Source organism: Amphiura filiformis, chromosome 11 (assembly GCF_039555335.1).
Source record: "Amphiura filiformis chromosome 11, Afil_fr2py, whole genome shotgun sequence".
Taxonomy (NCBI): Eukaryota; Metazoa; Echinodermata; class Ophiuroidea; order Amphilepidida; family Amphiuridae; genus Amphiura; species Amphiura filiformis.
In genome coordinates, this window is record NC_092638.1 from 41,834,012 (window position 1) to 41,848,684 (window position 14,673).

At 36.4% G+C, this 14,673-nt stretch overlaps 1 protein-coding gene across 1 annotated transcript in view; it reads left to right on the plus strand.

The window, feature by feature from the left end:
• The window catches only part of LOC140163690 (protein sidekick-2-like), a 385,021-nt gene that overhangs the window by 118,079 nt on the left and 252,269 nt on the right, over positions 1-14,673 (plus strand). The window contains exon 2 of the mRNA XM_072187006.1: positions 2,160-2,423. Coding sequence (XP_072043107.1) covers positions 2,160-2,423 — 264 coding nt within the window. The remainder of the gene's footprint in view (positions 1-2,159; positions 2,424-14,673) is intronic.

Below are 14,673 nucleotides of genomic sequence, written 5' to 3' on the forward strand. Positions count from 1 at the left end.
TGTGAATCTTGCTTGCAGGAAGAAAATCAAGTATATATAAAACATGGTTTACTATGCACAGATCAGAAGGTTACCATATGAAGAATAGAGCTGAAATAACCTACCAATATTCCCTTGTAAAAATTGACATACCAGAACTGATTCATGGCAATGACTCTACATTTATTGCTCCCAGGAGTGAAGCGATAATTTTCGGCAGAATACAAAATCATGTGTAGTAGACTGTTTAGGAGAAAATGAGACCGGCATTTAATTAGGCTCGTAAATATGTTTTCTCGGTTCAGTGCATGAGTTTCTAATATTTTCATTATTGAGTATGTCAAGGAAAGCCAGTTTGCTTGTCATGAATTTCCTTGTGGTACATTTTTTGATATAGGAAGTTACAGTGGAACCACAAACACTGAGAACTGCAAGCTCTTTCACATTCACATGTGACATGATATGATAAATCAGACCAAAGTTAAGAATAATGAAATTGAGATATAAGGAGCAACAACACAATGAAAACATAAGAAAATGAACATAATAAAAAGTTGATAACTTTATAACCACTTATGCCAGGGATGTGATTTCAACACTAGCAAGGGTTACGCTTTAGCAAGTTAGAAATGGTTTAACTCAATTTTCTGACTTGGAGTGAATCCCATCATGTCACAAATTGGAAAAAAATGTTTATTTACTAAATTTACTAAATTTAGGACCAAATTCCATGAACAGGTCTTTGTACTGTGTGATTTTGACCAAATTTAGAAAAAAGGAAGCTTCAAACATGTACTTTAATTAAAGTTGTTTCTTCATGAGGACTGAATCGGCATGTTTCCTTCACTCACTTCACGATTAATGCAATATTCCTGATATCTTTGAAAGGTCCAATCCCTCAGAAGGACCAAACTATTGCAAGGTCTGCTTGTAGTAAGACTACATGTATAGAGCAGACTAACTTGACCTGGTCCTCAACCAAGCGAGACATTGTTTTCACCAATCCCTCATGTTTGGGTTCAATTCTTGAGTCTGGTATCCCCTTTGTTGAGCTTAATGAACCATGAATTTGCCATGTTTTTGTAGGACAGGTTATATTGTTGGTTAAAAGAGTTATTAAAAACAAATGCAGTGAAAAAGGAATTGTGAAATTTTGTGGTAATGGACAAGCCTTCATTATGTGACTTCTGTGACCCTTGACAATTTTGAAGGAATCATACATACTAATTGTTGTTTACATAAAGGTTGTGGCTTGACTATCATTATCACCTTCTCAATTTTATTTTTATTATTTTCAAATTCTTACTATTAATAAAAAGCTAAGAACATTGTGGAATATCAGTGAAGGAATTCACACCACGCTGTAGCTTACAATGATTTGCCATGTCGCCATCAAAGTTGCAGTTGTTCAGTGTGATCCCACCAACACAAGTTTAAATCCAGTTTAATTGGTGTTTATTTGTTAAATTAAGCTGTCACCTTTTCATGAACTGTATTGAAATAAAATAATATTGAAATAGAGCATTTCTTGCCCCTTGGGGGCAGCATTGTAAGGTGGTTGAACTATGTTATTGTGTGGATAAGAATAGGGTTGCCAAAGTAATTTGCCAAAATGGTGGTAAGTAGGAAAGTTGCAAAAAATGGCTTAGTTTAAGTCAACGGCAGCACTGGAAAAGTGTTCTGTATTCAAAGTAATTAACACACATACACTTAATAAAGTCATTTCAAGAGGCCGTTTATTATTTTCTATGTCTGAAAATCATAATGGACATTTTCCCTGTAAAACAATGTTTTTAATTTTTTTCCCAAAAATTGTGGTTAAGTCATTCAAAAGTTGCCCAATTAACCAAAAACGTGGTTTTAGTAATATAAGAAAGGGATTTTAAATGTCAAAATTCATAAGGATAAATACAATGTTTTTATGTAGACCTATGTTTTTATTGGATTTTTTTACTTTAAAAGTCTGTACCTTTAATATTTTGACCAATTATTTTATTGCAGAGTAAACAAATGCCAAGCAAATAATACCAAGCACCAGCAACATTTTAATCAAAAAATGTCAGTTAATTATGTATTAACATGTATGCTGGACATTTGGTGTTTTCAGCTAGTATATGATAGCCTAATGTTTGTAAAAATTGTTTTAACTCTGTACTTTTTTATTTTTCTCTTTGCTACAGCCAATCCGCCATATATTACCCACCAACCTTCCGACATGACCAGTTTTGAAGGCAACACCATTGCCATCAGCTGCGATGCCATCGGAGACTTCCCCATCTACTACAAATGGACCAAGAATGGAAATAATCAGAATGAGTTTGAAACTACCGGTAAAACGCATCTGCTGAGCAGTATACAGAAGTCGGATGCGGGGAGCTATCGTTGCTTGGTCAAAAATTACATTGGCACGGTGATGAGTCGAAGCGCTGAAGTCTCTGTTACATGTGAGTATCCTGTCGTAAATTGATTAGTGAAGAGTGATTCGGGAGCCTGCACAATTTTTGTTTTTAAAGTTCTGATAAAATTACCCAATTTCGAGTTACAGGAGCGCAACTGAAAGCTGGTTGTTAACAAACTTGACATAAATCTAATGCAGTATGTCAGTATGTGCAGCAATTCATTTTTGCCAATCATTGAGAAGCTCTTGTTGGGAAAGTTTGGATGTAATGGATGATGTGCTTTTTGACACAATTTACCTATATTGAGTCAGAGTGTAGAAGACATGTTATAAATTAAGATGACTACTAGCCACATAAATCTGAAGAATGAATGTTTACTGGTGTGGTTTGAACTCTCAGTGTGTCATTTGATCATTAATTCTGAAACTTTCTGACATAATAAATAGTCCAATATTGAATCAGAAACTGGGGTCAAAAAGCAGGTTGCTTTCCCTCGGGTATGTTCCCTCAGGTGAGGCCAAAAAAATTAATTGTTTGGTTGCCCTTCGGAGACAAAAAATTTGGAGGGTTGGTAGGTAGATCCTTTTTTTTTCATGGACTCTTCCTCGATTTTGAAAAGGCTAGTATTGACAAAGCTTGATCATTTTATGTGTGTTTTTGGACTGGATTTAAATGGAAATACTTCTTGTTTTCAATCAAATATGCATTTTAATAAACAAAATGAGTGAATAACAAATAATAAAAGTCCTTGATTCTGTCCAAATTTAAGGTTTCTTCTGAAGAAGTGATTGAAAAAAAAACCCGACCCAAGATTTCCATTTTATTGGGTCGGTCGGTTGAGGGCAACCAAACATTTTTTTTAGCCTTACATATTTGGATTCCAGCCTTGGAAGTATGTTGACCTAGGGTACTTCTGTACATGCATTTGCTTCATTCTCATTCAAATGATTTTGCAGGATAGGCATAGTAAAAAAATCCATTTCGTGATCCACAGCCTCACCCCCCCCCCACTTTTCTCAAAAAAAGTTGAGAATTTTATACCACTGGAAACCTCTGGCTACATAATGTTTATGTACCAAAAGTTTCTTGCAGATTAATTCGTTTAGCAAACATATCGGCCAATTTTGAATTTCGTTCTGGTATACCAGAACGAAATTACAACAGTGGCCTACGGAGCAGTGTAATACACAGAATCATGCACAACTCGCAAACACAAAATCGGAATCAACTGAAATTTTGGGAATAAGCTTTTTTCGTGGATATCTTCTTAGTCAAATAACTGTCTGCATGAATTTGACATGCCTAGTGAATCGCCTGAAGATAGCTATGCAAATCCTTGCAAAAAAGCCTATATGACAGTCTCGTTTTTGAAGCTTTAATGTATTGCACCTTTTCTTTTTTGCTACTGACCGACATTGAATCATATATGTATAGTACATGTCATGTTATAACTAACTGTCCATTTGCAACTCATGTAGTACACTATCTGCTTGGTGCCAGTCAAGTAGTCTGTGAGCAGAAAAAAGCTTCTTGCATTTTACAAAGTGTCTGTTTTTTATGCTCCTTATAGAAATAAAGCCCAGTACATAACTCTGATGTTGAGTCCCACAGTCCAAAAAGGTGTTTGATTTAAAATATGGGCATTCAATAACTAAATGGCTTCCATTTATGTTGAAGATCAGTGAGAGCCTCTGTGCAGAGAAGATGAGAAAAATCTACTCTGTTCTGTGTTAACAAAGATACATGTAGTAAAAATGTTGTAAACAGGCTGTCAACATAAATTTGGTAGTGATACTGATTGGCTATCTCACAAACTATAATAATGACTCATCTAGACCTATAAATTGTGTCAAAGTCTCAAAATGTAAATCTTCTATTATGTTAACTTTATTGAAGCATTAAAGTGGCATTTTGTAATTTTAGCATTCTTATATGGTTAAAGCTTATAAATTCAATATTTCAGTTGATTTGGATATTGCATTTATAAGTGATGCATAATTACATATACAGTATATTCCATGAAATTTCATCTGTCCACAGATGGAAATTACAAAGAGCCAAACTTCAAGAAAGGTTATGCTTACAAACATTGGTGTTGTCCTAGGTTTCTGATGGTATAAAAATCTCAACTTTTTTGGAGCAAGTTGTCCGCTGCCAGTGGCAGCACCAGGGGGGCGAGGGGGGGGGGGGCAAATTCCCCAGTCAGAACTCTTTGGCCCCAGTTTCCCCCTAGCAAAATGCTAAAATTACAAAAAATCACACTTTTTGCGGCAAAATTTGTTGATTTCACCCCCCTGAATTTCACTTTGCCCCCCACCTTGAAAAAAATTCCTGGCGCCACCACTGTCTGGTGCAAAGGGCTGGCAAACACCACCCAAATGACTGGAGAATCAAAGGACCATGCAGTGCACTGTCAGGAATCAACTCGCTTGCATCATTTGATCAGTGCATAATGAAAAGACAATGAGAATTTAAATTGATCAGTACATGAGGTTGGTAATTATGGGGGAAATATAGCGGGGGGAATAGTAGAGTTACATTGATCAGTGCATCAGGGTACTTGACCTTACTGTAATGAGTAGAACATTACCAAATGAATGTATATGTCAAGTATGAGGGCCTCCTTGAGAAAATAAAAGTTCAGTGCTCCATCGCTTGAAGCAAGTGGGGCATATCCTATATCAAATTTGCATGTGGTTTGCTTCTTGGATTAGTGTCAAATTAATAGCGAATTGCTTTATTAAATGTCACTGTTTTGCATGTTTGCAATGTTATTCATGATGGAACAAGTGGCCATAATTTAGTTGGATATCTCTTGGTTTGCGAATTAGCCACATTCTGTGCATTTTGTCCTGTCACTTTGTCCTCATGACACTCACCCTCTTGCTACTTGATCAATCCCCTCTTCATTTTGTCCTCTTTCCATTTTGTCCTGTCACTTTGTCCTCATGACACTCACCCTCTTGCTACTTGATCAATCCCCTCTTCATTTTGTCCTCTTTCCATTTTGTCCTGTCACTTTGTCCTCATGACACTCGCCCTCTTGCTACTTGATCAATCCCCTCTTCATTTTGTCCTCTTTCCATTTTGTCCTGTCACTTTGTCATTCAGGTTTAAGGTTAGGAATTAGGTTTTAGGTTGGCTAAGAGAATTAAATGACATAAGGGATATTCTTAAACACTTGAGAACGTTCCTGCAATCTTATTGGTTCTTACCCAGCTTTACCTGTGTGATATGACACGTGTCAGCGCGTGTGCGTCAACGCGATACGCGTACTCGCTATTTGGACCAATCGGAGGCACAGAGCAACAACGGGACTGATCGATTTTAAGCCCTAGGTAATTCCTTGCAAAATGTAGATTTAATTTGATAAATGATTAAATGATATTTTTATTTGAATTGAAGTGTTTAAGAATGAGAATAAAGTAAAACAGAATGAGAATGCGTAAAACAACTCGGCTTCGCCTCGTTGTTTTACTTAAAATAATGATGTCGCCCGTGTTATATGAGACGATAGATGCACTCCAGCAGCTAAAAACAATACCTTTATTCTCTAAATATAGGACACTGGCCTCTAAGGCCAGGTGTTTATAAAATGCATACTTTGATTATTGGACTGTTCAATTACGTAGGAAGAATCTAGGATGTGTATGTAATTTACACATGCCATCAGCAAAATGGACATGCTATGTCAAACTCTATAAAAATATGGGCCCTTTGCCCACTTTGCCCAGAAATGATCACAAACTGCTGATGATTGGACATGAATGATGAGGAATTATCAGTCATCATTTTACTATGTGGTCATACACATTGGACAAAATATAGCATAGATTGTTAAAAATTGACAAGTGTTGAGTAGTGTGATGATGTGAACCATAAAGATCACCAGTGACAGATGCTTGTTAGCATGTCTGTGATGTAAGTAACATTAGATTGCAAGAATTCAGATAGATCTGAACTCTCATCCCGACTCTCATACTTCCCATTCATGGTACAGAGATACAGGTATAAGTTGTTTCTTGTTAAAAACAAAGTAAATTTAAGTGTGCTATGCCAAACCCACAGGTCTCAGCACACTGTATTGGAAAATCACTGATCACTGGCCCAAGACACATCATAATTATGTATCAGTTGGGGATGCAGCTCTAAATAGGTGCAGAACCCTGCTCAGCCTACATCTAGAAATAATCATCACAACCAGGATCAGCCCGGGGGATCAGCTCCCCATTTTCATATCAAGGGTAAACCAAGGCAATACAGAGTTTCTTGTCCATGGGAATTTCAAGCTTGCTCAATTGTTTACAAGAACAACCTTCCCACACATATGCAGCAAAGTCAAAAACTGTATTAAATAAATACTCAGTACCTTCATCAGTGCCCCTCTGGTTACTCTCCCACCCCTTTACAATCATGTATCATGTGGTGACTGGGAATTTCTTATTCACTGAGAGTTCATTGAGATAAAGAGCTAAAAATGCATATTTGACAAAAATTTGCATAAAAAGTACAATCCTCCCAATCCAATTAATTGATTATTGATTCATTCATATATATTACTAAACCATGAATCACAATGTCTTAGATATTGGAAAGATAACAGGGACCAGATGATGCAAGGATTCATGTCTGGGATGGATGGAAGAGTGCTCATCAGACATCCTCCTGGAGCCTCACTGGTGCCAAACTGGTACCACCATGTCGGTGACTGTACTTAGTGTGCAGAGACATGGATCATTAGTTTACCACATAAATAAAGCTATAAATAATATAAAGGTACATTTGTGTATTACCAAGGTTTTGAGGGTATTTATATTTATTTTAATATTCAAATTATTTACCCATGATATAAGAACTTGATTGACATGCAGCATGCAGTGTGTTTGTGTTTGGAAGAAGGAAAACATGGACCCTAATATTAGAATTTGTCAAAAGAAAAATATGATATGAAGTGGAAATAGAAATTGATTGATATTGCATGTAATGTCACCAATATGTGTCAACACTATCAATTTGATTTCACATTTCAAATTTTGGACAAAAATGACCAAATTGTGTGTATATCCTACACTTTTTGACTATTTTGAATATATGTGTTATCATGATTATGTCAAGAAATTAATAAACCTATTGATTGAATTATTACTTACTTTGAATGTACCTGCTGTAAAATGCATATTTATGATGATTTGTTGAAAATATAGCACTGCAAAAATTGTGCGATTAAGTAAGAAGTCAATATCAGCTAATGGCATGTTTGGTTGGGAGTTGGAATGAATGAATGGCAGGTACCAGTGTATGAAAATAAATAATAAAATGGGAAGCAATTTTTTCCACGGTACTACAAATAAAGCTAGTGTAATAATAATGGCCATTAGATTCTTATTGCTAGGAATTTTATATTGGACTAATAGTATGGTAAATATTTTGATGTGATTTTTAAAGCGTTTCTTTGCAAAATTTCCCCTTATAAAGGCATTAAAACTAATATAGAGAGGTCTGGGGGCAGAGTCAAGTCAGTATGCAGGATTCTGTAAATAATGCATACTTGCCAACTGTCCCGTTTTACCTGGGATTGTCTTGTTTTCTGTGTCCCAAACACTGAAAAACAGGATTTAAAATTAAATTTTTAAAGGTTAGGTTATTTATTTTTTTCGGGTTTGGAGTGTCCCTGGACCTAAAGCTAAATCATAAATGCTAGGATCATTCATCGTTGACTTCCTAAAAAAAATTGTTAGTGTTTTTAAAATATACAAAGTGATAATTTGTTTTCATTAATGATTTCAAAATGGATACAAATTCAATGCATTTTAATGCTGTTGTAGGTCAACCAATGATTCTAGCCAGGGTTTGAATTCGGCTGTATCGCATAGCAGTTTACTCCACATTTTGAAGCAACTGCTACCCAATTTTGCATTTGTATAGCACTTTTTATAGTGCTTTTTAGTATACAGAAGTATCCTGATCCTAGCATTTAGCTTTAGGTCCAGGGACACTCTAAACCCGAAAAAATAAATAACCTAACCTTAACCGGATGCTGGCTCTCTTACCCGGGTAGTGAAATCTCGATTGGGTACCCAAAAACCCGACTGAAAGTCCCTGCCTTAATTAAAATCACACACAAAAAACTTGTTTTAGAGCTGAATAATGTCATCTTGTTACTCCTTAGTTCACCTCAAATTCGGTAGTGACATTAATGCTTTTTCGCTGCAAGCGTGCTGACAAACCGCCCTCGTACATGTACGTGTACACTCTTGGGCGACTAACTTTGCAAGTTTGCATGAGCGAAATATGCACATACTTCACTTCCGAGCTTGAGGCAAACAAATGTATAGTAGATGAAGAGCTGATGGCTAAATGTTAGTTCTGGTGTCCCTGGCACAATGGGCAAAATTTCCATGAGTGTCAAAATTGCAACATCATCCTGATGACCCGCTGACCAAAATTACTTTAAAATGTGTACATAAATCTGCAGTTTTAATGCTAAAATGGGCCAATGAGGTCAGCTTTTGCCTAAAGAGACGGTGCACATCACAAGTACATCAACAACCTTCACTATGACACCACTCTGATGTGCAGTGGTCATGAAGAATTGCTGCTTGCTTTCCTAGATGTGAAGGTGGCAAATGAAAAGAGGTCTTCTACTCAACACCAGAAAACCCAAGGTCATGGTTATCAATGAGAATCCTATGGCAGATGGTAAACAGCATTGCATCTTACAACTGTTGCAACATACAGATATGCATGTCATAGACTCTTAAAAAATCAGATCTTACTAAAATTGATGCTCTTGAGATGTGGTGCTACCACAGAGTTGTGAAAGTGTCCTGACTCTTGGTCTCAAGTGGTCTAAGAAGAGGACAAATGCCTGGGTGCTGCGCAAAATCATAGACCCTAGAGATTACAGGGTCAATGGTAAAATTAGGACTGCTGAACTGACTCTGTGATGGGAAATCTCAAAGAGAAAATCAAGTTTTATTGGCCATATTATTCATCATCCATGCTTGGAGCAGCTACAAGGTATATGTATGGTGGAAGGAAACTGAAGGCACAAGGCCACCCAAAGTATGGCTAGATGACATTAAAGAGAGAGCCACAAGACTTGCTGCTGATTGCAAGAGATGGACTATTATAATACTGATAGAGAGGGGGGATTTTTCAAGGGGCAACTTGCAATTTCTTAACACTGACCCAACCCATATTTTTTGGTAAACGGAAGGGGAAGAAGAAATGAAAAAGGAGAGAAGATGAACAAAGAAGTCACTTGGTAGCCCCGGGATTGGAACTTCCAACCCCTCACATGCCACGGAGAAGATCACCGACCTGTAGCCACAAGGATTACCAGTGATTCTGTGGGTATATAGAGTTACCTGAAATTGCAAAAATGGAACATTTGATTTATAATACATTCTCACATTTTAATTAGTAATATTAAGTCACACTATCATAGTGATAATCTGCTCCAAAAGTACTATCACATTGAAGGAAATTTGATCTGAATTTGATATTTGAATTGGAGCAATGTAAATGGTATTATTCCATTTCAGTGGAGTGCAGTGATGGATTGCTTGCATATAAAAGAGTTATACCAAATGTTATTGCTGTCACATTAACTTAATTAGTTGTTAATTGAAATTAGATGCGTAATTTGATCCATATAATATTTTGATCATGTATTAGAAGTATACATTCTGAACATTATTGCACTAATATCACTCATCAAACAATGTGTTGTGGGATCTTGTGGACACACTGACAATATGGCTGAGTTGCTCAATAGCAGCGAGGAGTCTATGATTTATCTAAACACATTTGTTGCTTGAATTTAGGTATTTGGCCAGTGCATAGAGGACAGTGGTGGAGACAAACTGATGATGCAAACAAATTGAAAGGATGTGTGGCATTAGATAGACAAATACAACATACTATGTTTTAACATTTCTGTGGAGCCAGGCAACTAGTCAAGCAGAGTTGCCAAGAATATACAGCCAGGGCATTTGGGTCGACTTTTGCATACATTTGTATCATTTTCTGTGAATCTCATGCAAAACAATTTTTTCATTTTTGTGGCACAATTCACCCAAAAACGCTACTATTACATGTATGAAGCTCTCAGGTGTGCCACAAGTTGATAAGTTTTTCAATTGGGCCCTCAAATGGTAGGTGTAGCAACCCTACAGCCAGCAAGCCAGCAATTGAACTGGCCAGTCAGTCCGTAGACCTTTTCAATCCAGTAATGAATTTGTCTGGTGATATTGAGTACAGAACTCATTTAGGCTTCTGGAGCCACGCTGAGCACTCTTGCATTCATATAATCAATAATACAAGTATATAGCCAAGCCAAGGTTGTGTATGGATGCTGTCGCTTTACTTACTTACTCTGCAGCGGACTTGGGTTTGCTTGCTTTGCATGCTTGCTTGCTTGGTTTATACCAGGCAAAGCTTTTTAACCTTTTCATAATGTATTTGTGTCTGGGTCATGTTTCTATGCTTTTTAAGAAGTAATTCAGTTGTAGTTTGTTAAAAAGGAAAAAAAATAAATTATTCTAGATCAAATTGGTAATGGATTGTACCTGTGGCTGGGTAGATGGTTGCTGGCGTGGGGGGGGGGGGGGGGGGGCAAAGGGGAAGCTGTCTGCTACCCTCCTGTGAGGAGTATTAATCCCCATTGTCCTCCTCCTCTGGGCGGATGCTGGCTGCTCTGATATTTAAGAATTTCTGCCTTTTTTGTACATTTAGACCATTTTTACCCTTTTTTAATCCAATTTGTCCCTCTTAAAATTTGCGTTGCTCCCCACTTGCCCCCTCTAAATAAGTCATTGCTATGCTACTTTGGGTGGTTGGGAAAGGAACATAACAGCACATTGCCAAGGTTTGGTTGAGAAACTTACAGGGGGAAACAAAGTTGAATGAGAAATGTGATTTGCCAGCAGATGGAGAGTATTGTATAGGAATGGTGTTTATATGTCATTCATGGGCTCAGTGTAACACTGTCTCATCTTCAATAGCTCCCCTGGGTAATGTTGTGTATAAATGTAATCGTGCTAATGAATAACGGAACACATGGGAGCTAATGGACATATGGCAGCACTTGTTGTACCGAGCCATCATATAGGATATTTGTGCAACACAAAACTTTGTACTCATTTACATTTTTAGAATCAGTTGACCAGTACTGGGCATGGATGTACTCATATAAATATATTGTGTGTAAACGAGACTCAAACGTAATGAAAATCAAAAGAACACATGTTCAGTGTGATGCAGGCCTATTGTAGGTAGTCAGTGCCCACAAATAGAGGGTTAATATTAAAGCAATTCAGCATGGAAACCTGTCTGGTCATTACACTTAAGTAGTATCATGATCATTGACTATAGATTGGTTTTGTCCATTAGATTGAGAACGATGAGCTCTTGAAAGCACACTTGAGCATGCTGGGAATAAGACTAAATACTAGGAGAGCAGGTGTTGATTAGGCTTTCAATGAAGATGCCATAACCGATGGGTTAGACTCGATTCAAGACGAGTCACAGGCTAGTTTTGTTCAACTCAAAACAAAAAGTGATGGTGAAGGTTTGATCTGAAGAGCTTGTGACCTAATGCTAGGTATGCCAGACCTCATTTCATTTCACACTCGACTGATTTCAATTAGATTTATCAAAACCTGCATTTTTGATATTTTTAGTCAATATTCTGAAATTTGAATTTGCAAAGGACACTAGGACAGCCATATGCAGAGAGTTATATGGCACAAATAGAGTAGTCTTGTGGTTGACAAAAACAGGTTATAATGGAAAATAATTTGTATGGATTTTTAGTGGCACAGCTATAATGTCAAAAATACATTCAGAATTTGATAGCCTTCAGGCTGCTGTTTGTGTCAAGAAGTTATAAACATGAAATATTTAACATGTTTTATGTTCAGTCATTGCTGCAATGTTGTTCCGATGGGGGTTTTACATTACCAAATTAGGGAGATATAGATCATGTTTCTTTTCTCAGTAAAAAATCTTAGTCAAATTACGTAAGAAAAACAAACTGAAGGGTATTCACTGGTAATTTTTTGCTATTTTCCATGTTTGAGTAATGGTCTGTGTTTATGGCCATGAACTGAACCAGACATATTTGCCATGGAGTTACAAGTTGCACTATTCAATAATACATTGCTATAGATTTTTAGAATCTGACTATTTTTATTTCTTCCAAATGTAGGCCTGCTCATGCTTGCTTACAGTAAACATAGCCTGTGCACTGAAGCAATAGAAATGGAATCTATATAACTGTTAAATCAGATAATTGCAGAGGAGAAGTGGTGTACCCATAAGCAATGTTTGTATACAATGACCGATTCCTGTAGAAAGCAACCCAGTATCGCCACTGGTAATGATCAACTTGGTTTAGGTTTCAATTCATGTTGGATAGACCTGTTTTTCATGTTGAACTTTTGCGTGATCCCTTGCGGCCATACTAGGACTGGATAGTTGTACCTGGTCTGAGCGGTAGATGATGACTAGGCTTAGTCAACCATCCGTCCTACTTTTAACCAATACAGCACTCAATGTCTTCATGGCATCTATGTTTATATACATTAGATTGCTTAGGCCTCCGCAACAACTTGGTGCAAAAGTACTTGGCTACGAATTTCCATATATTGTAAGTGGGAGGCCTGGGCTAAAGGAGGTCAATATAGATACTACATTGTTTGGTCTGATTCATACAATAAACCTAAATAGTCTCATAATCATGACACGGTTCACTAAACTGCATTCTATGTGTGTAACCTGTAATTGACCTCAAATGAGTTGGAATGCATTTTGATACCTAATGCACATAGCTATGTAACTGTTCATGGGAGTATGGGCATGTAGGTGAACTGTTTGTGTGTAGATAGTAATTTGAGAAATCCAATCAACGGTTATGTTAGATAGCAACCAGGCAAATCTGTCAAGAAAGAGATGAAGAAGACATCTATTGTAATCAATCAGGCAATTAGTCATTTAGTCAATCAGACGTTGTGACAACAGATATGTGGACATCTTCTATAACATTTTGTTGGTTTTGGGAAGTATAATTGAGTATGCTAGAATGTAAGTCATATCAGCTTGATGTATCCTAGTTATACCCAAACTCTGCACAGATAAAATCCAAAGTTTGACTACACCATGCAAGGCACTTGCCATCTTTACTTATGGCCCATCTCGTATGGAAGAGGGTTTTTTAAGGATGAAATAGGTTTGAGAGTAGGAGACTTAAGTGTACCCTCTTCTTGTATAGAAGCTACTCCATAGTTACTAAATGTAGTAACATCACATGAGATTTCAGGTCTGGATTCATTGAGGACTTATTTGAAATATGGAAGAAACTAGCCCAATCAAGAGGATGGAAATCACAGTGTATGCTTTCCACTTCTTGGTTTAACATGCATGAATACTGAAAGTGAAGATAATGTATATAAAATTGGTATCAGTGTACGCTTCCCACTTCTTGGATTAACATGTATGAATATTAAAAGTGAAAAGAATGTATATAAAATTGGTATCAATGTACGCTTTCCACTTCTTGGATTAATATGTATGAATATTAAAAGTGAAAAGAATGTATATAAAATTGGTATCAATGTACGCTTTCCACTTCTTGGATTAACATGTATGAATATTAAAAGTGAAAAGAATGTATAAAATTGGTATCAGTGTACGCTTTCCACTTCTTGGGTTAAAATGCATGAATACTGAAAGTGAAGATAATGTATATAAAATTGGTATCAGTGTACACTTTCCACTTCTTGGATTAACATGTATGAATATTTTAAAGTGAAAAGAATGTATATAAAATTGGTATCAGTGTACACTTTCCACTTCTTGGATTAACATGTATGAATATTTTAAAGTGAAAAGAATGTATATAAAATTGGTATCAGTGTACACTTTCCACTTCTTGGATTAACATGTATGAATATTTTAAAGTGAAAAGAATGTATATAAAATTGGTATCAGTGTACACTTTCCACTTCTTGGATTAACATGTATGAATATTTTAAAGTGAAAAGAATGTATATAAAATTGGTATCAGTGTACGCTTTCCACTTCTTGGGTTAAAATGCATGAATACTGAAAGTGAAGATAATGTATATAAAATTGGTATCAGTGTACACTTTCCACTTCTTGGATTAACATGTATGAATATTTTAAAGTGAAAAGAATGTATATAAAATTGGTATCAGTGTACACTTTCCACTTCTTGGGTTAACATGTATGAATATTAAAAGTGAAGAGAATGTATATAAAATTGGTATCA